This window comes from Panthera tigris, chromosome C1, assembly GCF_018350195.1.
Source record: "Panthera tigris isolate Pti1 chromosome C1, P.tigris_Pti1_mat1.1, whole genome shotgun sequence".
In the NCBI taxonomy this organism is placed as follows: domain Eukaryota; kingdom Metazoa; phylum Chordata; class Mammalia; order Carnivora; family Felidae; genus Panthera; species Panthera tigris.
The window spans coordinates 165980043-166007978 of record NC_056667.1 but is presented as its reverse complement, the minus strand read 5'-3'; the positions used below and the strand labels follow the sequence as shown (position 1 = coordinate 166007978).

The following is a 27936-nucleotide window of genomic DNA, read 5'->3' as shown; positions in this document are numbered from 1 at the left end:
AAAATTTTATAAGCCAAGATAACCATAGCTAATAGCTAATAGGAACAGCAGAGAAATAAATCAATCTTCACACTTGTATGAGGAGAAAAAAGGCTCGAAACAGATATATTTTCAATCCGTTCCTTCATAAAATAACGTTCTAGGAAAACAGCCTATAGCCCATAGCTCATCCCTCCTTGTGCAATCAGACACTCCATTGTCTTCAGAGGGAGACCTGCTGCCTCACAGGCCTGGCCCCTCTTATGGGTGAATAGCTTCTGAAGAAGCATTGTGACATCTGGATGTGGAGTTCTTTGAGGCTGCAGTTCTGGGGAGAACCATCATTTTGTTACAGAGCAAGAGTTCTATCTGAATTTCCTGGGAATCGGTCATCACAGGAAATTATCAGCAATTCATGGACTTTCCTTTTTGCGTTTGCTTCGGCCTCGAGGGTAATCACAAAAGATTATAGTCTCCATTTCAGCTTTCATATCACTGAAATATTCTTCTCTGCCGAGAGCATGATTGATTTCCAGAGGCCAGCTTTTAACCCCGAGCTTCAGGAGGCCGGTTGCACTGCAGTGGTTTGATAACTGCCAACAATTGTTCTTGTGATACTGTTCTGTTGTGAAGCAGAAATTTGATGATTCCTGGATAATTATACAAACCCTTTTAAATCAAGTGATATATCCACTTCTTGTGTTGTTAGGTATAGGTATTTGTTCCATTTGAGTAAAGATGTTAAAGGCTGGTGGAGACAAAAGGGTGAATAAAAATTTCAGGCGAGTGTTATGAAGGCTTTGATGTGCCAAGCATCCTGATTGGCTGATTTTCAGAATGGAAAACAAAATAATTTAAAAATAGTTCTGAGAATCTTCATAAGGAGTAGATAGATTATAAACCAATGGTTTATAAGCCAATGGTTTTGGCTCCATAATGTGAAAACTTTTCATGAATGTTACTGAGGGATTCTGTATTTCACGACAACTTGTTATGTGGTGCATGTAGGTTTTTATCCATGGCTTGACTAGGAAATGTTGATGCAATATCCACGGCCAAAATATAAGCAAACTAGACACATTTACGTGGTGATTTCATTTTCTGTATTCATTTTTCTCTTATATATGTTGCTTTATTCAGAATATATAGAGGCAGAAAAGGCTTTGTGTATATTTGAAACAAATCTGGTGGATAAGATAGCTTTGCCTAGAAATGACTACATTTCCTTCCAAATTCAGAAGAAAAGGAAGACAGTTCAGTTCAGACTACTTTTAGTTTGAACTGTAGCTCCTTGCAATCACCTAAAAATGATTATAAATCAAATGGATAAATGTCAAATGTCAAGCTGTACCATTAACAGAGCATTATTCAATGAAGCAATTATCATCGCAGAGAACAGAGTAGGGCACAATATGGAAGCTCTTTATTTTACTTTACAAGTGTGGTATATTTTGTATAGTATAAATGCAGGGTTGGACCCCAAACCTTTTTTTGCTGAGAAGAGTTAATATGTATACACATCCATACAAAAAGGCAATAGCAAGATGAATATATGACATAAAATATTTTTGATGTCACCTATCCAGAAAACCACTCCGGGACCACTTTCCTAATAAAAGCCCTAAAATGTTAAGTGTTATAAGATAAGCTTGCAAGGAAGAGGACCAGTAGAATCCACATCGATGTAATCATGGAAATCTTGGATGGGAATCAGGAAACAAGAACAGATAAAATATAGGATGCTCAGTTGAAGTAAAATTTCAGCTAAACAACAAATTATTTTTAGTATAAGAATATCCTATGCAATGTTTGGCACATACATATATTCTTATTAAAAATTATTTGTTGGGTTTTTTTAATGTTTTATTTATCTTTGAAAGGCAGGGAAGGGCAGGCAGAGAGCTGGACAGAGGATCTGACACAGGCTCTGTGCTGACAGCAGTGAGCTTGATGTGGGACTTGATCTCACAAATCGTGAGATGATGAGCTGAGCCAAAGTTGGACTCAACAGACTGAGCCACGCAGGCACCCCCAAAAAACAATTTGTTGTTTATCTGAAACTCAACTTTGAGCACCTTATAATTTTATTTGCAAATCTGGCAATTGTAGCAAGAGATCTGGGTTCTGGTCTTGGCTGAAGAGGTTCAAGCAACTCACTAAAATTCTCCAAATCTTTTCTTATTTTCACATGAGAAAGCTGGACTAAAGTCAGGCTGGTGGGTGTGGGGCCTGGCCTACCGGTTTTACCCAGCACGGTTTTCAGTGTTTATTGTATTGAATTTCCAGTTAGGATTCTGCTTTGGGAGGGGGGGTGTTCTGGGGCTCAAACTAAAACAAATTAAAAAACAATTTGAAAATGTAGATGATCTCTGACATTTTACCACTGTGTAAGGAGAGTATGGCAGGGAGAGTAAGAGCCCGAGATGCCAAGGATTGGAGCATTGCAGCTTGTTACCTTGCATGGAGCCTTGTCAGTCTTCAACTGTCAGGTTTCTTCCTGGCGCAAGGGTTAGAAACGTGTTGTCCTGCATTTGGGGAAAAAACATTCCATTTTCCACTTTGCTTTGCAGAATGAAGAATACATCCCAACACGCCTTGGTTTCTGATTTTGCACTTCTTCCTGCCAAGTGGGGTTTTCTTTTCATCTTCTACCTTTTTAATTTGTGTCACGGACCTGTTTTGCCTCAGCATTGGGATATATCTGATTAGTTACTGAACAGCTTTTCAAACTTAGCTTTGACAGAATGGTTTTGAGAGGATGTCAGTTAATGTATTTGGCTGCTTAGGAAGCATATTGATTTTTAAATCAAAAAAGCTCATCACTTCCCTAGTCTCTTAGAAAGCCTTTGTAACATTTTTTTAGCCTGTTTACCAGAACACGGGCAAACATATTCTTACTTACTTATACATGGAGACCTTCACTGCTAACTTTTAAAGCTACATTTGTAAGTATCAGCAAGTAGTCTTTAGTTACTTGTATGGCATTTTTTTTTCTCCTAAAGTATGAAGAATTTTGTTTTTTGAAAAGATATTTCTCAGATTTACTTTTGGCACTCGATTTTATGTTATAGCAGTTTAATCTGGAAGACAAAGTTTTGGAGGATATTTTCAAGTCACTATTTTAAAAACAAATGGAAAGGTCAAAAACAAAGTGCCTATCTTCTATCTCAGATATATTAGCCTATCCTTCCAAACTTCAGGATGGGATGTCTTTTTCCAATGTACTGTAGAATAATCGCTTCTCACGATCTGTTCTCAAATGAATCTCTATCTTTTTGAGTATTTTGCACATCTGTTGAAAACCTATTCTTCAGTCCATAATCCCAAAATATTCTATTTCTTTTTTTTTTTTTTTAAATGTTTTAATTTATTTTTGACGGAGAGAGAAAGAGACAGAGACAGAGCATGAGTGGGGGAGGGGCAGAGAGAGACACAGAATCTGAAGCAGGCTCCAAGCACAGAGCCCAAAGCGGGGCTCGAACTCACAAACCACAAGATCATGACCTGAGCTGAAGTCAAAAGCTGAACTGACCGAGCCACCCAGGTGCCCCTCTATTTCCTTTTTTATTTTGCCCTGAGAAGAGACAACACTAAATGACACAGGAAACAACTGATCGATTTAGTTTAGATTCTCTTGGTGAATCCAGTCCCTGTTCCCATCACTCTGAATCATGTACTATAACTTTGTTAGTGTTGGGGGCGGGGGGGGGGCAGGCAGGTAACATAGTTTATTATCAACTTTGCATATCTTAGGCTTTTTTTTTAATTAATTTGTTTTGAGAGAGAGAGAGGAGGTTAGGGAGGGGCAGAGTGAGAGGGAGAGAGAGAATCCCAAGCAGGCTCAACACTCTCAGTGCAGATCCCAGTGTGGGGCTTGAACCCACAAAACGTGAGATCATGACCTGAGCCAAAATCAAGAGTTAGATGCTTGGGCGCCTGGGAGGCTCAGTTGGTTGAGCATCCGACTTCAGCTTGGGTCTTGATTTCACAGTTCATGAGTTTGAGCCCCACATTGCACTCACTGCTGTCAGCAAAGGAACCCCCTTTAGATCCTCTGTTTCCCTCTCTCACTGCCCCTCCCCAACTTAAGCTCACTGTCTCTCAAAAATAAATAAACTTAAAAAAAAAAGAGTTGGATGCTTTAACGAATGAGCCACCCAAGTGCCCCAAGCTGTTTTTGAAATATGAATATTTATTGAGTTGCTATTGAGAAATATAGATACTTTGAAGGTAGTAACTTTTTCACAGAAAAAAATATTAATAGCATTTATCATTTTCTTCTTTGCTATTAAAATTCATAGTAGAGCTAAATTCTTATTAATTTCCTAAAAGATTCCAGGTAGTTTTCATTTTTCTTAAAAATTTTCTAAATTTTCTTACATTCTGTCATAAGGGCATCTAACAATTTCGTAAGAATTTTTTTGTTATTTTATCTTTGACATTACTGATCTTTCATATCTGTATGCACCTACTGGCCAAAAAATATTTTAGTTACAGGAACATCAACTCTTAAAGATAATACAAAAAACTTTCAAGAACTTTCTTTACATCCTGATGGAAAAACACCTCTGCTAATGGTTTCACATCAAAACATTTGCTTATTTAAGAATGGAAACAAACAAAGAAAAGCACTGGGTTTTCTTAGGAGATGTAATTCAGCTCATTACCTTAATGCTTTTTCCCTGCATTGAAAAGGAGCAGTTACTATTGGAGTTGAGGGTGGTCTGGGCATTACATTAACCAATTAGACATTTCCAAATGCATTGTTTAACCTGAATATGGGTAATGTGCAATAGAATGTTTTAGTTTACTTATCTATTGTTTGAATAGGAACATCAACACCCAAAACGTTGCATATGTGTGTCCATGCAATGAGGTCTGAGAGAACCTTCAGTTAAGTCTCATACCCATTGCAGACATAAATTGAAAGTCTTATTTGTTAAACTGAACTTTTTGAAATGCTCTTTGATGTGGCTTCTTAAATTACTCAGCGGCATAACTACAGCTTTGCTGCATCACCCTTAATCCCTGGCAGCATGGAAAATCACCAGGCATGTGGAGCCGCCAGGAAAATGGAACATTTTACATTTGTACTGACCACATTGGTTTCATACAAGGATGTACTGTCAAAATTAGACGTGCGGCTTCCGTAGGGCACCCAGGTCTAAGCGTGCAGCATCTCCCACTAACAAAATAACTACTGTCTAAAAAAGAACTTAAAATGTATTCCTTCTACTCAGAATAATTTTAAAATTATCTGTCAAAGGTATTAAACTGGTTTTCCACTAAAGAGAGGGAAGTGGTGAAATCACCCATTCATTTGCTTTTAGTCTTTTTGTTTTTACCATTTAGTAACTCCTTAAAGTTCTAAGAGTGTTAAAATGAAAAATATTTTTTATTATTTTAGAGAGGGAGCACATGTGCACAAATGGGAGAAAGAGGCAGAGGGAGAGAGAGAGGGAGAGAGAGAGAGAGAGAGAGAGAGAGAGAGAGAGAGAGAGAGAGAAAATGAATCTTAAGCAGGCTCTACTCTCAGCATGGAGCTGAACTCAGGGCTCAACCCCATGACCCTGGTATCATGACCTGAACCAAAATCAAGAATTAGTTGCACAACCGACCAAGCCACCCTGGCTCCTCAAAAAAAACATTTTCTTGTAATATGTTCATAACTGTTAGATCGTGGACCAAATATGTACTTACCTAAAAAACACAAGAAGTAGCATACTCATTTTGCTATTCGCTAAGTACCAGGCCAACTGCACTGCACAGAAACCCACTAGGAAGGTTTGCAGGTGAGAGGCCTCTAGCACTTAGCGCTCATCTTTAGAGAGCTTCCAAAATGCAGATCACTGTAGTTGCCCTTTCCCTTGGGAAATGATGATGAGCGTAGTGGCTCTGACAACCAGCTGTTATCTTGGTACTTGGTAGTTAAAGGACATCCTCTGCAGAAATCTCACAGACCACTTTGAAAGCTGAAGAACATGCCCCTTACTTTTACCAGGTGTATGATTCTGAATTCTGTATCAACTTCCCTAAATCATGGAGTAATGTCATTATTTTTACATATTTGGTATGGATTTATATGTAAAAGTATCAACCATAGTTGTATCAAGACAACCAAAATGTTTTTAGGAATTATCTGTGGTATAATATTGTGGGGTTTTTTTTTCCCCATTCTCCTATCTGATTTTTTTTAAGGTACTTGAAACACTCTGATAATACCTTATTTATCACTTTAGATATATGGGTCTGTTCACCTACAACATTGTATTTTTGAAGCCTTGCCTTCATTGTTTGTCCAATTCCTAAAACAGTGCATGATAGCCAAGTAATCAACCTTTGTTAAATCAATGAATTTTCAAGAAAAGATAGTGTTTGTGCAAATTGCAAACCATGCATTTATAAAAGTATGATGTGTTAGAAAAGGAGCAAAAAGTCCCAAGGACTGTCTAGGTTGATATGAAACACTTAACCTCTAAAAATGTTGCCCCTTTTACTATCAGAGTGATCTTGAATTTTATTTAGGAAGAAATCTTGAAATTTATTAAGGCAGAAACACAAATCTCTTAGCATTCTACATTTGTTTTTATTCATCCAAAAATAAAACTAAGTTGGAATTTCTCCAAAACGCTCCTGGAAAATGCAGTTTAATTTTTCTTTCCAAATAGATCTTCAAAATAGATCACAGGGTACTTTTGCTTACTCAGTCATCCTTACTGTCACTGAAATATACAATCTTGCTTGATGAATCCCAGAGCTTTTCAAAGAGGGTCTGACAATATGGAATTTCAATGAAAGATGTCAACCTTTCTAAATTAATTTAAACAAAAAAGGGGAGGTGGATGAAATTCCAATCTGTGCTCTACTCTGATTGGTTGCTTCAAATCTCTGGGCCGACTCCACTCATATTTTCTATACAGAATAATACTGGCCACCATTAGGGAGACCCTAGAAAGGGATCCTGGGATTCCATTTCATTTCTGCGCAGTCACGTACCTCAAAATACTTAGCAGTCTGCAATATTTGATAAAGAAGTAGTAATAGCCATAGTAGAAATAGCTTTATTGAGACTAAGACTAAGATATAATGTGGCCTATAATTTTCTTAGGTGTGTGTTGTGTTACTTTAGACTTTATACCATTTCTGAATGACTGCTTAACTTTCCAGTAGAGGAATGGTATCCCATTGTAGTGGGGACACAATGGATTTGGTTTGCAAGGCACAGCCAATATGTGGTTTCAGCAAAAAGCTGGGGATATGTGGGGGAAGCACCTTTCCAGACATACCACTCCTGGTTGAATCAACAGTCTGTGAAGAGAGTGGCACGCCATTTGTCTTCCTTTCAGTGACAATGACGGAATCCACGTGGACCCCTCTAGGGTGCTCTGGGTAGGAGAAGCAGTGTCAGTACGGCAAGTCTCTGCACTTACACATTCCAGATGCAAAAATGCAGGTCTCATGGTAGCGTGCAATTCCAGTGTGATGTTCCATGTGGTTTACTTTTATTGAGCTTTCTGATTTGAAATCCCAAACAGTACAAAGCTGCGGTGGTTGCGTGAATGTTGCCAATGATATGCACTTGTTTCTATTTCTTGATCTTTGAGAGAAGAAATGTGTCTTTGTGATGGTTGTGTCCGTTTTGTTTCTATTTAAGTTTTCAAGGATTTGAAAAAAGTAAAACAATAATAGTAAGGCATGTGGTCAGAGTATCCAAATATAAAAGGCAAAACCTTTTTTGAAGGAACTGCAGAGGAGTATTACTCTTCAGTGATGTAGCCATCACTTTTAAATGTGTCACTTCATTATATTTGACATTTTAATGAGCCCCTATTGTCACATTCTTTTCCATAAATCTGAATTTTAAAAAGGAAGGGATGAAAAACTGTCATTCTTTCTGTACTATTGTAATTTGATAATATTGCCCTTAAAAAAGTGATGCTTTGCCAAACTTCCAGAAAGTCCTACATCACAGGGTTTAGTAGTTGAGGTCCTCTGGGCAGTAAATCAAGGGCAGGTGTAAATGATGACCATCCCCTGCTGTGTGTAATCTCTGAGTGTTCCCTCTAGGTATTTTTTTCTGGGTGCAAGTCCAATGGTTACAATGGGGAAGGAGGACAGGACACCCCCAATTTTTACATATGGCTCTCCTGAAGTTACAGAAGAAGAAATGGGCTTATTCTAAGAGTGACAAAAATGGATCAGAAACAGGAAAACCCAGACTTCCCTCTTCAGGAAACTTACTTAAGCATCAAGAAGGCCTTCTGTGTAGCTGGAGTAGACAACCGCCTTCCAGACTGCAGAAGCGCTAGAAACACTCACCCTTCCTTCAAATCTCACACCCATCAGCAGCACCACCCACGCTGCCTGTCATCCCTGCTCCGTGTTCCATTAGCGGGGAGCAGCGTGGGAGAGACTCCTGCCTGAGTTTGAATCCTGGCTTCAGACCTTTGGACTCAGGGGTGACAAGCTATTAAATCTCTCAAAGCCTCAGATTCCTCATTTGTAAAGGAGAATGATAATCGTATCTGCCTTGTGCGATGGTGGAGACTGCACAAAATAATCCCTTTGGGTAATTCCTGGCGCGTGGTAAGAGCTCTATAAATCTAAGCTGCTCTTATTATGATGTTTATTGTTGTTATTCCACAGCTAAAAAAGGAAATGAAAGGAAAACACCCCTAGGAGGGTAACGCATTGACACCACTGTTAAAGGGAGGATCCTGGATGCTTAAAATGTGAGAAAATCAGAAAAGGGAGAAAAGAAACCCAAAGTAGGGGTGGAGCAAAGAAAATAGACTTTTATGTACCTTCTCATGCCTTACTATTTTGCTTAACAGTCGCTTCTTTTTCCAGGCCCAGTTTATACTGTTGGGTTTTTGTTTTTGTTTTTTTCATGTTTTAATTTTTATGATTATAAATATGTCCTTATGTTGGACTCATCCTACCCTATCTAGTCTGGAACAATATCTGACATATTAGGCCTGCAGAAATGTTTGTTGGATGACTGATTTTTATTTTTATTTATTTTTTTATGTTTATTTTTATCTATTTCGAGAGAGAGATAAGGAACAATCAGGGGAGGGGCAGCGAGAGAGGGAGACAGAACCCCAAGCAGGCTCTGTGCTGTCAACATAGAACCCAGTGCTGGGCTCAAACTCACAAGCCATGAGATCATGACCTGAGCCAAAACCAAGAGTCGGTTGCTTAAGTGACGGAGCCACCTAGGTGCCCCTGGATGACTGATTTTTTTTTTATTTTAAAAGTCAGGGATGCCTGACTGACTCAGTCAGTGGAGCATCTGATTCTTGATCTCAGGGTCATCAGGTTGAGCCCCACGTTGGGTAGTTGGGTGTGGAGATTACTTTAAAAAATAAAGTCTTTAAAATAAATAAAATAAATACATTTTAAAAGTAAAAAAAACAGTTTATACTTCCATTTAATAGAAAAAAACTAGTATTGCCTGTTCTATTGTACAATAAGTGCTTACCAAATGCCTTTCAGAATATTGGTTAAAATAGATGGCTAAGTTTCAGATGAAATTTTTCCATCTTTGAAAATAGTACAGATACCTGGCCACTTAATCACATTGAAGAAAACCTTGTAAAAAAATAAATAAAAAGAAAAAAGAAAAAAAAGAAAGCCTTGTACAATCCTTGAGCAGTCTGTTTTGCTTTTTAATTGGGTGGTGCTCAGTTTATTCTAACACCCAGACCCACTTGATGGCTAGTGCAATCATTTTAAGACTCTTCCAAGAATATAAATCAAATTTCAGGCCTTGTGAAAATTGTTGAGATAGTAGGGAAGTTTGTATTTCTCTGTTCTTTGCCAAAAGTTCCCGCTAGCAAAATTACCTACGATCTAAATATCCTTGAGAACGAAGCCATTTGGTGATGTAGCCCCTCCATTCAATTCTCTCTCCACCCATAGTGTTCCTCCTGCCTTTAGTGAGGTGCTGCTGTGTTTCTTTTCCCTGAGGCTAAGTTTTATTTGCAGCTGCATATTTTTATGTCATAGCCTACACTGTGAAGACGTATATTACTTTGTGCTATGCTCAATGAAAATAGTACTTTTTAAAAATTAATAGAGATTTATGGTTCCATAATCCTGGTAAATACATCAAAGATACCTGTTTGCTCTTATTCTGATTGAAAATATAAAAGATGGTGTGATAAGGCCAGCTTCATTAATTCATTTATAAGTACTGTAATATAATAGTTCATTTGTCCACACATAGCCTCCAATTATCTCCTCAATTCCTGGTAATAGCCACAACCCCATCTTTCATTTTTATTACCTACCAGTTAATTGCACTAATAGGTTTAGCTTTTCATTTCTACATGATTTTCATTAGGAAAAGTGGCAGGTGTTAACTCTTGCTGCTTTTTAGTTAGTAAGCATTTCAGGCTTTTTAATCAGAGATGAGCAAAGAAAATAAATTTTTAAAATTTCATGAAAATGTGCTTGCTAGCCTCAAAATTCCAGATGACTACTTCTAACTTTTACTTTTTTAGAAAAGAAGAGGCTTATTTGGGACCAATAAATTCTGCCAGGTAAGGAACATTGGAAGCTAGAGCTGTGTGGAATTTTTTTCCTTAAAAAAAAACAAAACCTTCTTTAGCATAGTGTACAAAGAATCACAATTTTCTCAATCCATATACAGCTTTCTTGTGCAATATAAATGAACATGAGCTAACTTAATATGAATATTTAACAAACTATTTGTTCATTTTAAAGTAATATAAATATTTTAATAGAGATGTTTGAAAACACTTGTTTATTTTGAATAATCAAATGTCTATGAGAAAGCCAACTGATGTTTGAAAGAAAATTCATACTCTCATTTAATTGTAATATCTCCAATAATTTTCCTGAGTATTTTACATATGAGATCATTATGATACATATATATACTTTTGACTATACTAAACTGACCACTTGTATCTATCACATTTTAGGATTTATGAGAATGTTTTATTCACCCTGATGTTTTATTCATCCTGAAAACTGGGAATTGAATAAAAGAATTACCACTAATTTAGTTATCCATATCTCATTATAGTTACAGAGAACTGACATGCATTCGTGGAAGAAAAAAAATATAAGTTAGTATAAATTAACATCGTAGTTATTATTTTCATCTAACTTGTAGAGTGTTACAGAAATGCCAAGAAAAGAATTCAGGATTTTATCACTTAATACTTTTAAGAACAGAGAGGGAAAGATCGGAAAACCTTCTCTCTGTTATCCCATGTCTGAATCCCACTGAAATGACTCCGGTACTTGTAGCTCTTGTGTCTGGTGGCAGATACTCAAAATCAGCAAGATAGTATCTGTTTCAAGGTATCAGCTGAGTTGGCAAGTGAACTATCTTTTTTAAACAATTTAAAGTTTTTTTTCAACTGAATTGTGCTCCCCAAAATGACATTTGAATAAGAAATGTAGAGGGGTGCCTGGGTAGCTCAGTCAGTTAAGTGGTCAACCCTTGACTTCGGTTCAGGTCATGATCTCACAGTTCAAGAGATGGAGCCCCACGTTGAGCTCAGCACAGCACGGGACCTGCTTGGGATTCTCTCTCCCTCTCTCCCTGCCCCTCCCCTGCTCACACACTCTCTCTCATAATGAATAAAAATTAAAAAAAAAAACAACAAACAAACATAGAATTCTGTGATAAACAGCAGAGGAAGACAAAAGAGATTTAGATGGGGGAGGAGGGAAGGGGAGAAAGAGGGAGGAAGGAGAAAGGGGACAAGGGGAGAAGGGGGGAGGGGGAAAAGGGAGTGAAGGGAAGGGGGGAAAGGGTGGGGAGTGAATCTTTTCCCAAAATCTCTGTAAAAAAATATAGAGAATCAAATGGAAAATAGAGAAAATCTGTTCCAAGTGAGAAACATAGGGGATAAAATTTTTACATGATTAGTGGTAAGTTGTGCAAAGGATAAAAGGCAGCAAGAGTTAAGGATAGGTGGCAAGTAATGGGATAAAAGGGCTGTGTGTTCATTTAGTTGATTTTATGAAGATGAGTAGGATTATGTGTATAAAGTAGAGAAGTCAATTCTGGTAAGCATTTCTTGAAGGAACCTCCTTAGTTTATTCTTCAGAGAACAGATGGCTGGGAACCTGCCTGCCTTTGTATCTGGGGTGCTCATCCACAATTCACCTTTTAGGATAGATTGCTCCCAGCCTTGGGAACACTAGGGGATATTTTCAAGCTGATGTGTTGCCAATGTGAGATTTAGGTAGAATAAAGTTGTACTAGGAGCTATTTGAAAAGTTATATTGCCAGCTAACAATTTCAAAATTTTAAAAGGAATGTTTGTATTCAAGGGTCATGTTGGAGCTATCAGCAGGTATCTTGGTTTACTAAAAACTTGGGGCTAGGTTATTGTAGATATGTCTTTTGTCTTTGTTTCTATATGGTGGTATGGGAGCCACAGGAATATATGCATTTATTTTAGATAATGAAGTTTTCATTTTTAATGTTAGTTTTCTTTTTTTAATGTAAGAAAGAATACATTAAAGCTATGATTTCATGAATATTATGGCTATGTTGTCAAAAAGTCAATTTTATTTTGATTTAAAGAAAAAATAAATAATAATAGCATAATATATGAATATGACAAGAATAATGAAAGCAGCATACAGAAAACTGGTGTTTGGGAAAAATTCATATAGTTTTATCCCATGTAGTTCACACAGAGCCAGTATTTTTCAGACCCTAAGAAGAGATAACATCAATAAATTGCTCTTATTTTTAAACTTTGCAAAACAATGTACTATTTTTCATCCTGCCATATTAGTTAGGCTATTTTATTTTTAAGCCTGTTCAAACTGATTTGCCATCTCTAGTAACAATCAGAAAATACACTTTCAGGGCGCCTGGGTGGCTCAGTCGGTTGAGCATCCAACTTCAACTCAGGTCATGATCTCATGGTTCATGGGTTCGAGCCCTGTGTTGGGCTCTGTGCTGTCAGTGCAGAGCCCACTTTGGATTCTCTGCCCCCCTGCCCCTCCCCCATTCATGCTCTCTCTCTTTCTCAAAAATGAATAAACATTTATTTTTTAGAAAGTATAGTTTCATGTTTTACGAGGGGATGAATGAGGCTTAAGTGTATGCATTTGTGAATAACCTAAAAAATGAACTACAGTTCTATTTTCTGAACTTTTGAGATTTTCTTTACCTGTGGAAGGTTTTTTTTTTCTCATTAAGTACACTTAATACATCAGTTATGACCTTGAACGAAAGAAATCTCCAGATTTTCCAGTAATGATATTTTACATTTAGTAGTTAATTGTAATACTCTTAACAATTTTTCTTTTTTATGTTTTAAATTATCACACATAAAATTGACTTTTTAGGGGTGCATGTAGTTCTATAAATTTTAACACATGTAAATTCGTGTAACCACGACTACAGTCAGGATATAGAATAGTTCTGTCACTCCAGAACATTCCCCTCTTCAAATTTTTGTTCTGTATAGTGGGAATACATTGTCCTGTCATGCCCTTTAAACTCTTAGCAAAAAATAGGCTACTTTACTATTCAGTAATTCTGTAATCCACCCTCTTTTCTAATGTACTTAAGTTCTTCTAATTGCTAATTTTGTACTTTGTTGATTTATATTCCTGATCAGGGATGGTATTCATTTCTCTTCTCTACCAAATATCATCAACTAATCCAATCCTAAACTCAAACCTCAGGAGATTTCCTACCTGATGGTGTCAGTGGATCTGTCCTTATTCGCATTACATCGGTTTATAAGTAATGCTTTGTTCATCATCCGCATTGTTTTTTGAACTGCCAGTTGTCTGATGTTAATGCTGGAGATTATCTGGAGTACACAAGAGAATCACCGCTCTGTCTCTCTTTTTATAGGCTCTACAAATAGTGTTCTTACCTTTTCCCGGTATTTTCATGGCTTTATGCCATACTTTGTCTATTGTTGAGTACTTTCATCACCATGAGTTTCTTTGAATATGTATGGAACATGCAAACCAAAGGAAGGAAAGTCACAGGTTATAAGTCAAAACTTTACTTGATCAGTAATTAAACAAAGGTTGCATGTTAACCAATCTGCTTTGGGTATTTGAGTGTACAATTGTGACATGCATTTCAAGTAGGATGATGTCAATCTATAGCACATAAAACATATTATTTTAACATAAAGATCAGAATTTTCTATGTTGTAATATGACCCTGTCATTTACAAAATTTTGCCATAAATCAAAAATTTAGAAATTTAAATATATGCATAGTAATCATCATTGAGGTAATTTCAGACCATCTTATGTATCATCACCTCATATAGGGAAAACATTAACAAGTAAATTTGGACCCTGACCTTTTGATCTTAAATTTTCTTATTTTATGATTCTTTTAAGATTTTTCAAGGTTCCTTATATAGGTATAAGATTTCTTGAGATGTTGTAATTCTCCTGTGACTTGGTTGGGGGCGGGGGAGAGAGGGTCATTATTTCAAACCAGTTTTTTGTCCTCGTTTTTAATTACTGGAAACAAGTACATTACTATTGAGTGAGATTCTGTATTATCCCTGTTTGGGAACTACAAGTTAAAACCCTAAGAAATAATATAAATACTTCTACTTGCTCACACTATTGTCTGTCCTTTGAAGTTGTAAATTGACTATTTTATCATTTGCTCTTCAGATGGATCCTGTGCAAAAAGCAGTCATTAACCATACTTTTGGAGTGTCCATTCCCCCAAAGAAGAAACAAGTTATTTCTTGTAATGTCTGTCAGCTTCGCTTTAACTCAGATGTGAGTATCACCTTTTCATTGCTCTCTGTAGTCTGTCAAGCTGAAAGTCTGATTGTTCTGGATATGTATATCTCTTCATATTTACATGCCCTCGAGCAGCCACTCCCACTGGTGGCCCACTTTCTTTAGCGTGCCACATTTTCCGATTCAGATTCAACATAGAAACCAGAGCAATAGAGTGGTTAATATCAAAAATCAAGAATTTCTCTGATCTCACTCAAATTATGTTTACTTTGCAAAAATACTTAAATAGCAGAAAATATTTTTTAAGGTTTAAAATACAATGAATGCTGAAGAAAACCATTGTTATTTCTCTTTATAACAAGTGTCACATTTTATGTGTATGCCAAATCATATTAAATACCTGAGAGAAGAACTTATTATACAATTTATATTTTCCCACAACATGGAAGTGTAGGGAAATCTTTGTAAATTATTTTATCTGGCCAGCATAACCATCCTGCTAAAAAAAGAAAAACAAAAGAAAAAGAAAAGGATATAAATCACTTATTAAAATAGATTTTAAAATGTAAAAATAAGATAACATGAAATTAAAATAAATAATATTAGAATGTCTATAATACCCAATTACCAAGTAAAGCCAATGACCAAGACAAATCTGAATCTACAGCTGTATATTATATGTGTTATTTCCTGAGTTACTCCATCCCAGAAGCCATTTTTCAAAGAACATGTTACAGGATTCATGTTTCTTGCAAATACTAAAATAATAAATACTCTTATTTACATATACCATTAAATGATATTTTGATAATTCTATATAGGAAACATAATAAAACTTATAGTCATTGGAAAAGAGTGCTTTTGTCATGCTTAATATGATTTGTAAAGGTATATTTAATGTGATTTCCATTAAAGGTCAAATAAATTTTTATGGCACTTGATAAAATCCTCCTCAACTGCCTATTCAAGAATTAAAGTGTTCCTAAAAAATTGAGAATTATATAGTATCAATTCATTTGAAGTCTTAATATTATCATCTGTCCCCAGATTCATCTATAGACCCTGCACAATCCCAATTAAAATCCCAGAAAGCATTTTTGTAGAAAATGCCAAGCTATTTCTTAATTGACATAGAAAAGAAAAGCCCTATAAGAGCTAAAGCTTAAAAAAAAAAAAAAGAACAACAAATTTTGAGGACTTCCACTTCTTGATTTCAATAGCCACCTTAAAACCTACAGTAATCAAGACTGTAATATTGGTGAAAGAATAGTAGACACATTGATCAATGGAACAAAACAGAGTCCAGAAATAGACCCATGGCTATATGATCAGTTTGTATTCAACAAAGTTGCAGTGACAATTCAATGGAGAAAGTCTAATCTTTGCAATAGATAGTGCAATTGGATATCCACATGTAAATTGTAAAAAAGAACCTTGACAGCTGTCTCATACAAAATTCAAAAATTAACTCAAATGGATAAGTATAAACTTAAAAGTATAAAACTTCTAGAAGAAAACACAGGAGAAAATCTATGTGACCTTGAATTAGGCAAAGATTTCTTAGGAAACAAAAAGTATGAACTATAAAAATATTGGTATATTAGGCATCATCAAAATTAAAAACTTCTACTCTTCAATGACACTCTTTTACTTTAAGAAAATGAAAAGAAGAGCTACAGACTGGAAGACAGTAATTTAAAACATGTCTTGTATACAAAATATTTAAATAACTTACAACTCAATTAATAATAAATGGCCAAAAGATTGAAACAAGCACTTTACCAAAGAAGAAAAAGGAATGACAAATAAATATGCAAACCAGTGCTCAACACGATTGGCCATTAAAGAAGTACAAACCACAATCAGATACCACTCCACCTATTAAAATAACGAAAATTAAACAAATTGATGATACCAAGTGGCAAGGATGAGGAGCAACTGGAACTCTCATTCATTGTTGATAGAAATACAAAATGGTGCAGGGACTTTGGGAAATAGTATAATAGTTATTTATAAGAAATTTTTATGAAGTTATAGATACATTTTCCATACAACCCAGCAATCTGACTTTTAGATATTTATCCAAGAGAAATGAAAACTTATGTTCATACATATGTGTCACCTAGTAGCTTTATGCATAATTGCCCCAAACTGGAATTGACCCAAATGTCTATCAAGTGATCACTGGGTAAATAAACAAAAGTATAGCCATACCATGGAATACTGCTTAGTGATTAAAAGAATGATGTACTGATAACATCCTACAGCATGGGAGAATCTCAAAGGCAGTATGTTAATGAAAGAAATTGGACTCAAAGACTGTATGCTGTATGATTGCACTTATGTAACTTTCTGCCAAATACAAAACTATGGGGACAGAGATCAGTAGTCAACAGGGACTGGGGATGAGGTTACGGAATTGACTACAAAGGGTACGAGGGATATGAGGGAGGTTTTTCAAGTGTGAAAATATTCTATATCTTCATTACTGTGGTGGTTACACAACAAGTTTTTTTTCAAAACTCATAAAACTAAATACCTGCAAAGGAATGTTATTTCATAGAAAGTTTACCTTAGTAAACCTGGCTAGAAAAAAAAAAGTCAAAGTGATAGGAATCATGAAATATTTTGTAAATAGAAGACTAATTCATGATAGAGATATAACTATGAAATATATTGAACTACAATATTACTACTAGATTTAAAGTATAATAGTTAAACGACTTTTGCAAGAAAAGACAGAATAACAAATGTTAAAATAGATCCAAGTATATATAACAGTTTTGCATAGTTATTATCCACATTTCTGTGGTCACATAGGGAAATGAAAGTCTCTGTAACTTTATGAATATAAAATGGCAGTGTTGGGGTGCCTGGGTGGCTGAGTCAGTTGAGTGTCCAACTCTTGATTTTGGCTCAGGTCATGATCTCACGGTCGTGGGATCAAGTCCTGTGTCAGGCTCTGCATTGACAGCACCCAGCCTGCTGGTGATTATCTCTCTCTCTCTCCCTCTGCCTCTCTCCCACTTGCTCTCTCTCTCCCTCAAAAATAATAAATAGACGTTTAAAATGGAAGTGTTTACTACTTAACTGACCACTTACAGTGTTATGTCCATCTGAAGACATGATCCATACTTACGTCTAGCATTCCCACTGCAACAAGACTGGATGTCAAAAACGTCTCATAATACAAACAGGTTGCAAAGTGAAATTGCAAAAATTTTGCAAAAAAGGCAGACTTTCATGAAATCTATGAATGTCATGTTGGAGAATTGTTTGATGCAAAGCCACTGACATTGGAGGATCTGCCTGTTAGAAGAGTTAACTTAAGAAGAGAAAAGTAACAAGGTTGATGATAGATTGGCTCTTCAAAAAAAAAAAATGTTTTGGGACACCTGGGTGGCTCAGTCAGTTGAGCGTCTGACTTCAGCTCAGGTCATAGTGTCACAGCTTGTGGGTTCTAGCCCCGTGTGGGCTCTGCGCTGACAGCTCAGAGCCTAGAGCCTGCTTCGGATTCTGTGTCTCCCTCTCTCTCTCTCTCTGCCCCTCCCATGCTCACTCTGTCTCTCTCTTTCTCGCTCAAAAATAAATAAAAACATTAAAATTTCTATTAAAAAAAAGCTTTTGACTATCAAGTGGATAATAGGGACTTTGGGGCAATTATGAATCCCTTGAATTAAAAAAATAACATATTTCCATGGTTCAAAAAGCAAATTAATTTCAAAACATACATTGAAAAATTTTGTTCCATCTCATTCCCCATCCTCCCACCCTCCAGGCCATTCCCTGTCTATCTGTAACCACTTGAATATTTCTTACATATCTTTCCCGAGTTTGTTTATACAAATATAACGAGGTATAAATATTCTTATTTTCTCCCTTTTCTACATAAAAGTTAGTGTACTATTTATACTTTTCTTTGCCTTGAATTTTATACATAACAATATATCCTAGAGTGTTGTCCTTATCAGAACATAGAGAGGCTCCCTGTTTTTTTTTTTACAGATGTGGTAGGCAAACGTGTCCACATCCTAATCTCTGAAACCTTTTACTATGTTACCTTGTACGGCAAAGGGGAATTAAGGTAGTAAATGGAATTAAGGCTGCTAATCAGCTGACCTTAAAATAGATTATTCTGGATTATTTTATGGCCAAAGATCCTTATAAAGTAGAAGTGGGAGACAAAAGAGAAAGTTAGAATGATGTGATGTGAGATCAACTTGACTGGCCATTGTTGGCTCTGAAGGTGAGAGAAGGGGCCACAAGCCAAGGAATGTGAGAAGCCTCTAGAAGTTGGAAAATTAATAAGAAAATTTATTTTACCCCAGAGCCTCCAAAAAAAGAACAGTCTTGCCAACATCTTAGTTTTAGCCCAATGATACCCAAACTTCTGACCTCCAGAACGGTAAGATAATAAATGTGTTGTTTTAAACCACTAAGTTTGTGGTAATTTGCTGTAATAGCAAGAGAAAACTAAGAGTAGTCTATGTGTGGATGTTCCATAGTTTATTTAAATAGTCCCTTATGGGTGAACACAGGTTGTTTCTGATCTTTTGGAATCATGTAGATTTTCATAGTCAATAAATGATAGCTAGGACGTAAATTCAGGTCTCTTGCCTTGAAAGCCATAGGTCTTCCTAGTATATTATGTTGCCTCACATAACAGTCTTACTCATTTACTTAGCATGTATTGGGCTCCTATTTTATGCCTACCATCATACTCGGCTCTAGAGACCAGCAGCAACTTTTACTAGCAAACAATATGAATGAAAGCATCTAAAGATGAACTTTCTTAGATCCTCTTAGAACATGTTGCAGGTCTTCTGCTGTATGTTTTTATGAGTCCATACTCAGAGAGGCCATGCAGTATAGAACTCTGGATTAAGTTTTTGAATGTGATTTAAATCCTAATTCTGAACTTGATAAATCACTTCACCACTATGGGTCTCAGTTTCCTCTTGTTATATAACCTAAAATAGACTACATGATCTTTTGAGAGGACCATTCCAGCTCTATGATTAAAAATCATTTCCATGGCATTTCTGTTGGAAGGACAGGGTATAAACACCTCCACCTTACTTACAGGTGGAACAGCTAAGACCCCAAAGGAATGACTACAAGTTTTATTTTTCATTTGTGTCATGGGTTGGGTCACAAGGAGGAATGCCAATCTCCTTTCCGTGCCCCAGGATTACTCTGGGAGTAGGTTCAAGTTTGACTTGAGTTTCATTTGATGTCAGTAATTTTCTTGATACTTACTAATAGAGACATGGACAAATGTATACAGGTGAGCATGTGAACACCAGCTTCCCTGTCGCCACCCAAAAGTTCTGCTGACAGTGGGGAAAGAAATTAATTTGTGAGTCATGCTAGACTCTGGGCAGTAAAGTCACAAAGTCTAGATGGCAAATTCACAAGTGTGACATATACATGTTCTCCGTGTTTAGTAATGGTGCTATAATCTGCATAACTGAGCTCTGAAACTGAGCATTTTTTATTTGGGAGAGAGTTTATTATTTTATAATTACCCTATTTACATTTTAATGTAAGAATTAAGGAGATGCTCATCCTTATTTTCTTTAATAACATTTCTAAATCAGCCTGAGACTGAATTGGCTTCACTCTTCAGTGTAGAAAATATGTTTATTGAAAAATCTGGAAGGCAGATTTGCACAGTAAACAGACTGCATTCCGCAGTTCTCCATTACCCATGTAAAATGTACCACGGCAGGCTTCATGCATTAAAATTCAATGTGACCTAGTTTAAGTGTCCCGTAGCCCCCTTTGTCCGGCTTTTATCATCTCAGTAGAACTCCACTGTTGGAAAGCAAAAGGCTACAGCTTTATTTACACGATATACTGTTATGCAAATGAGCAAGCATTAATCACAAACATTTCCCAAATGAACCTTTACAAATTAACGCCATTAACTTTGCCAGGGGCAGGCACTGCAGTCCAGGAATAATATGTCTTTCCCAACTGAGTCCCAGACATTTGCACAGATTTGTGCAGCACCCAAATCCTTAGTTTCTTCTTGGCCACCTTTTTTTTCTAACATGGTTGAAGCTGAGCACTGAGTTGTCCTAAGCCTGAATGCCCCTTTCTTCTCCAAAGAATGAGTGTACTGCAACTACAGTGTGGTCGTAAACTGATAAGCCTAAATCTGAATCTTTACCCTTTAGCTGGGAAATATATTACTAGAGTTAACCCTTGCCAGGGAAATAGATCTATACCATCCTGTAGTTGGTTTAAAAAAAAAAAAAACTCTCAAAATTATTGGGCATTTGGTTTTCACATGAAAAGATCAGAAACTAGAGCTAACATAGACTTTTAAAATAATTTTGAGGCTTAATGTTTTCTCATTTTTGGCTAGGTTGACAGCTGGCAGATCCCGAAGATTTTCTGATTTACATATTAATTTCATTTCTTTGGATAATAGTAGCAGAAGGATAAAGGAAACTGATCCTCAAACAGATCTGACACAAAATCAGGGCAACTTGATTTAAAAATAGAGATGATCTCCTTTTATTATTATTATCATCTCAGAACACGGTTAATCATAAACACCCTTAATATACTAGTAGGTCCTTTATGCTTCATAGGCAAATTGAAAGGAGAGCATAATGATCTTTTTAATCAAGTTTTATATACTCTAATTTAGGAATTGACCCTGAAATTTTGATACTCAGCATTAATACTACAATTGATTAAGCATGAGATGTAGTGTCCCTAATTGCTGACCCCACAGGCTTTCATTACTCATTTGGTGCTACCCCGTTTGATGTTTCAGATTTACAGTATTACCTTTGAATAGCACAATAACCTTCGAATCACTTATTGTTCTCATTTTCTTTATTTTGCCTTCCTTTGTAGTTTCTCTAGATTTTTAATTCTGTTGTGTCGTTCTTTGTTTGGTTTTTGCACTTTGGTTACCCAGTAGCTCGCTCTCTCATTTTAGTTCTTTTTGCTGTGTTCTATTTCCTCATGTCTCGAGGCCTAAACAGATGACCTCATGCCATTTCATTGATTTACGTTGGACTAAGTACAAATGGACGGGAAATGAAGGGTTCGCTTAGAAGTTAAAATGTCAGGTTGACCAACCTTTGTGTGAGCATTTGTGTGGGTGACCTGACTCTCCTATTCTTTACTATAAATCTCTCTGAAATTTCAGAAAGTGCAGTCCTTCCACAATCCCCGTCAGTTCCTGTCTGAGCGCAGTTGGTGTGTGATCCGTATGTCCTCAGGGCCTTCCCTCAGCATTTTGCATCCTTGCCTTCCTAGCAGTTTTCTTTTGGATCCGGTTAAGTATGCCCTCCTGGTTCTTGCCACCTCTCTCTCTCTCTCTTTTTTGTTTTGATCTTATGCCCACTTCCTGATTTCTTTAGCAGTTCACAAAATACAATACAAATTCTCCGTCTTGCATAAACAAACTGCCCCCATCCACCATCTGCCATTGAAGAGGCTTTAGTGCCATTTCTGCCAGAGGACCTGGCATCCTCTGTCATCCGGCAGAGATTTTAGCAGTCATGAGATTAGGGAGAAAGCCACAGCTCTTGGGCCCACGTAAGCACCCTCTCCATGTGCTCTTGGCTGACCTTCCATCCCCTTTGGCCACTGGGCCCGACTCCACCTCTCCACCAGCTGCCATGGGGCAGCAGGTCCCTGCAGCAGCTGCCGGCCCTTCCCTAGGAAGGGCCGAGTGGCCAACAGGAACCCATTAGACTCTGTGTTCGAAGATGTCCCTCACAGCCAAAGCTGAAGAGGCACTCAGCTGCAAGGGCAGCTACTTTCTTTTTCCGAAGGGTCAAGCTTTTTATTAGTCACCATATGACAGTCCTCCAGGAGATTCCACATTTTGCTATTGGCTGCCTAGTGCTTGCTTTTACCTCCAGAAATTCTAACCATGAGTTATCAGTGTTTCTCTTTCCGTGTCAAAACACGTTCTTTTCTACTGAATGACTACGTTCCTCCTTCCTTTGTTCTCTATCTTCCTTCTCCCCCCACTCCTCACCCTTTTCTCTTTTCCCCTTCTTCCTCTTTCTCTGACACAAAAGTACAACAAATATACTAGTTTCCCTGTCCTTCTTGGACATCTGTAGTGTCGTCATGAAGCTTTTTTGAGGTTTATAACTGGATTTATTGCTTTAAATTCAGAGGTACTTTACTTGGAAAATTCCCTAGAAGGCAAAAAACAAACACTTTGAGTTTATTATTTGAAACTCTAACCAGCATATTATGTAAAAAAAAAAAAAAGTTTATCCTGTATTTCCTGAATTCTTAGACATTGCATTTGATAGTGTGTTACCCTAACCGATATGTTAAGGAAAGAAAGCTTCGAACATTCTGGTTTTTTTTCAATATTTGACCCTCCCTACATCTCCATGGTCACATACATCCAAAAAATATCTACCTGTGTTGATTCTGCAGATCAATTGCTAAGCGTTCCCTCCTCTCCAAAGTACATGTACAATCATTGCCTGCCACCCATACACATCTGCTCTATTTCTCTTAAAGCCTTCTAGCAGCTTCCTTAGTCTATCTATTTATACTATGTTTATATTCATATAATTGTAAAGAAATTGTCTAATCTCAATTATGTATAATGAGATATATATAATTTGTTATGTATAATGAGATATATGTATATAATTTGTTATGTGTGTATATATATGTATATATGTGTGTGTGTGTGTGTGTGTGTGTGTGTGTGTGTGTGTGTGTATACATAATTTGTTAGGGTTTTGTTTTAAAGAATTGATGCTGATAAAATATGAGGGTTAGAGTTTTAAAAGTACTGGTGCCTAGGTGGCTGGGTTTCACCTGTATTAATAGTGGTCTCCCATTCAGCGATGAAATAAGCCATGGAAGTTGGTCCTCACTGAGAAGGGAGTTTATGATGAGGAGGTTTGGAGAAAGCCACACTTAAGCTGAATTCTGTCGCTGGTGATTAAATAAAGAGATACCAATGTAATAATAACCTCATTGCTGGGTTGGGAACCGAAAAGCTTGTTGTAAAGTTTACAACTATCAACTGTTAAGCAGTACAAATTATTAGATAAATGAATAATTTTGTAAGTTTGAAAAACCAACTGATTCTGTCAAGAAAAAGAGACTGAAGATAGAAGGAATCAATAGCATCAAATGGAAATCTAGAAAATGATAGCCTGCTTTTGTCAAACATTTTACATTTTTCCCATAAATAAGACTATTTATATTGATTCTTAGGTGTGGAGGGTAGCGAAGCAGATAGGAGGTAATTAAAAGCATAAATCTCAGGAGCTTGGGAAGGTAATTCTGTGCTTTGCAGACAGAGCTGACAAAATGATGAACATTTTTTGCTTCAACTTGACAGAAATATAGCGATGGTTATAGGGAAAAGGAACATGCCGAGCTCAAAGTTTTCTTCAATAACTCTGTTTAACAAAGCTCTTAACAAAGTGTAGTCAGCTTTTTTGAAGCATATAGTAGTTACTTATTAAATTAAAAAAAAAAAACCTTGCCTCCAAAGTAGGCAAGTAATATTACAAAAATGCCACAGTCTTTCTCAGCACTACCTTATTTTATTTTACTTTATTTTTTTATTTAATTTTCTTTAACATTTATTAATTTTTGAGAGACAGAAAGAGACAGAGTGTGAGTGGGGGGAGGGGGCAGAGAAAGAGGGAAACACAGAATCCAAAGCAGGCTCCAGGCTCTGAGCTTCAGCACGGAGCCTGAAGTGGTGCTCGAACCCACAGACTGTATGATCATGACCTGAGCTGAACTGAGACACTTAACCGACTGAGCCACCCAGGCGCCCCAGCATTACCTTATTTTAAATGTGTATTTGGATAATTTAGAACAGATCCTAAATTCATCACAAGGAAAGACTAGGATAAAGTGAAATTTTTGAAAAATGGTGAGCATTGTGACTTATAAAAACTCATCAGGTCCTATACTTGACTAATGAGGAAATCATGCAACACAAATAATTCAATATTTTTCTGGCTTTTCTCAAGACACACAGATGCCTCACATGACATGCTACTTTAGGTATTTATATGTGTTCAATAATATTCAAAGTTACAATAATTAGCCAATATGATGCTGTGAAGAATAGCAAATATGAATGTTACAAGGAAAGTACCAAAAAACACCCCCATATATCAGAATATATTCTCAACAGAAACTGTTTAGTACTACAATTCACTATCAATACTACAAGCTTTGGTACATTTCCACTAAATACAGGTTTGCTGGGCAAATATGAATGACACCTTTAGAAATTACTATGGGACTTCTTTTTTTTTTTTTTTTTCCTGAGTAAAATCCCTGTGTTAGCAGCTCTTGTAGGTAAAAGCAAAAGGATCCTGAAAGGATTTTCAAGTCGTTTTGTTGGTGATTTTGGCCATCTAAAATTTGTCTTGCCACTTGGGGTTTGAGGAAGATTATTGAAAGCTTGTGTATTTTCCTTCTTTGGGTGGTATGGATTTCCTTAGTTCAGATTGGTTGTGGAATCCTTAACAAGCAGATTCATGTTTTACTCAATTTTAGTGGTTTGAGATTCTTCAGCTAAAAATTTATTTAACGTATAATTAGAAATCAGGTAGAATTTCGAGGCTGAACACCTGTAGTTTTTCTCAATAATTAGCTACTGCTTTAAAGTTATATTCATGTTTTATTTTTAGGACATGTTTGTTTCCCATAGTTTGTTTTATATTCTGCATGCCTCCATGGGCAATTGGCTATAATTTTCACAACCTTCACAACCCGAAAAAAAGTAATACTTATGTAAGACAAAAACAAAACAAAAAAAGCCTGGATGCAACAAAAACTAATTTTGTCCACTCCGTTGCTTTCAAGCAAGTGGCTGATTCAATACAGTTCAGAACATCCTGCAAAAGAGATCACTTTTAGCTACTTTCATCTCTCAGCATCAGTTTGAGTAAAATGTGACATCATTTGCTCTAGAGACCAGAGAACTTTAGATATGGCGGGTCAGCATAAAGGTCAGTTTTGACGGAGAAAACCTGACTGACCATAAGAAATTTTATGATACATAGCTCAGGTTGGAGACAGGGGATAATAGCACATGAGGAGGTCTTGCTTTAGCCAATTACTAAAAAATTCAAGCTAGGAATCTTCGTTGGAAAATAGTGTTGCTAGTTAATATGACTTCTTCAAGAAGAGTAAAGAAGCAGCCAACTTAGCCAGGGACAGAAGAGTCTCAAAATAGTTCTTTCCCAGAAAGGAGGATTCGAGAAATAGAAGACAGTTTCCCCATTCTCACAGACCTAATTATTTTGCTAGGGAAACAAAGCTAATACACTTAGAAACACTGATTAACTGTATATTGTAAACTGTAAAGTAATATTAATTTAGAAAAGGAGTCAGCACAGAGGCTGGAATACCCACAAACCGAAAGCTAGCATTTGATGGATGCCTGTTCTACCAGGCTCTATAGTAGATACTCTCCACATATATTATCTCTGTATTTGCACAGAGGTTCATGGATGAGGTGAAACTATGAAAGACTTGAGAGATGGTCAGGATGAGGGAGAGAGAATTGAAGGATTATAAATACTAGAGCTAAAACAGAGGGGGCTTCTTAAGGGTGTGTTCTATTTATAGGCTGCAGAGAATCCATGAGCCTTCTAAAATTATGCAAAATTTTGCCTACCTGCATACCTGAAACCACGATCGCTTAAGATAATGATTAAAGTGATTGAATCTTTCATTCTAGCAGAGTGAATGTCCACAGCTTCCTTTGGCAATATGTTCCAGGATTTAATCATTTTTAGTGGCTAGCATTTCATCTTACCTAATCTTGAAAGAAGGAAAAGGAAGTAGGGAAGTAGGGAGTTAAGGAAGGATGAAAAGGAAGGAAGGAAGGAAGGAAGGAAGGAAGGAAGGAAGGAAGGAAGGAAGGAAGAGAGGGAGTGAGGGAGGGAGGAAGGAAAGAAAGAAATGAAATGAAATGAAATGAAATGAAATGAAATGAAATGAAATGAAATGAAATGAAATGAAATGAAATGACATGAGATGAGATGAAATGAGATGAAATGAAATGAAATAAACCTTGGTCTTTTTTTCTTCAATTCCATCTGCTAAGGCACATGAAGAGCAAATATTGTATTCAGTACTCAGAAAACAGTTCTGATGCACAAGAACTCCCAAGAATATGTCACTCTTGTTAAGGTTATGACTTTTGGGAGCTGAGAAAATGATTTGACTCTTAATTTGTGTTACCTTCAGTTAGAAGTGTATTTTAACTCTTATAAATAAAACTGTATTACTTTATCAGTGGTATACCTGACACATTTGATACCAGAAACAGATAATTTTAATATCCCCTCTATAGAACACTTTCAGGAAAAAAAAATATGAATTTATATGAATAATAATGAAGTCCAGAATAAAACTCAGAAACAGTTTTAAAGTTTTAATATATTACTAGACCACTTCATATTACAGTACAAAAAAGGAAAAAAGTAAAGGATTGATTCTTTTTATTTATATTAATGTATTTTAAATTAGAAAAAACTTAAACCTACATATTATTCTTCACAGTAGTGAGTAATATTATAATAACAAATAAGTGAATTATAATAAAATCAAAATTACAAAAAAGATACAACCTACATATGTACTAAATTATACCAGTGATAGTTTATTTTGTTCTTCATTGCTTAGTTAATTTAAAAGAATTTTAAAGATTAGCCAATAAAATCAGTAAAATTTGTCACATATAAGCTAAAATTCATATTTCCCAAACAAGAATAATGCACCTCACAGTTGATACTGTCTCACTCCTAAATTTTAAACACAAATAAAAATCCTAAGCAGTCATGTAAAATGAGAGAATGTCTATTTCTTTGTCTTTGCAATCACTGTACTAGCATTGTTTATCTGAGATCAACTATTGAAATGCTAGGGTATGAGCTGCACAGGATTCACAGACTTGAACTACATCTGAAATGAACTTAAATGATTTTTAACCATTAGGAACTTACTTTCAAAATAATAGGTAAGCAGAGTCATTGTCCATTGGAAGTTCAATTATATAATTGCAAGTTCTCTGCATTAACTTCTGTGTAGTTAATTAAAAGAGAAGTAACAAAACTTTGCTGATTTAAGCTTGCATATATATTATTGAAATTCAACTGTAACCACAGCATTTGTTTAGAATGTGGAATGAACAAATTTTATTTTCAGGAAGATTATTTTATAACTATGTTTAGAATT

General features: G+C 36.2%; 1 protein-coding gene and 1 long non-coding RNA gene across 12 annotated transcripts in view; one reads left to right on the top strand and one right to left on the bottom strand.

Annotated features, from left to right (window-relative positions):
• The window catches only part of ZNF385B (zinc finger protein 385B), a 445637-nt gene that overhangs the window by 370333 nt on the left and 47368 nt on the right, over positions 1-27936 (top strand). For 9 of the 11 annotated variants that reach the window (XM_042994813.1, XM_042994809.1, XM_042994810.1 and 6 more), the window contains 2 exons: positions 10488-10526; positions 14638-14748. In XM_042994813.1, the coding sequence (XP_042850747.1) occupies positions 10488-10526; positions 14638-14748 (150 nt within the window). Of the gene's footprint in view, positions 1-10487; positions 10527-14190; positions 14241-14637; positions 14749-27936 lie in introns of those variants that run through there. The other 2 variants (XM_042994817.1, XM_042994814.1) reach the window with 2 other exon arrangements.
• LOC102955324 lies at positions 69-14028 on the bottom strand. The gene is made up of 4 exons (XR_006220830.1): positions 13869-14028; positions 13684-13802; positions 2435-2504; positions 69-727 (listed from the first exon to the last, which is right to left on the bottom strand). It is a non-coding gene; the product is annotated as an uncharacterized LOC102955324 (long non-coding RNA).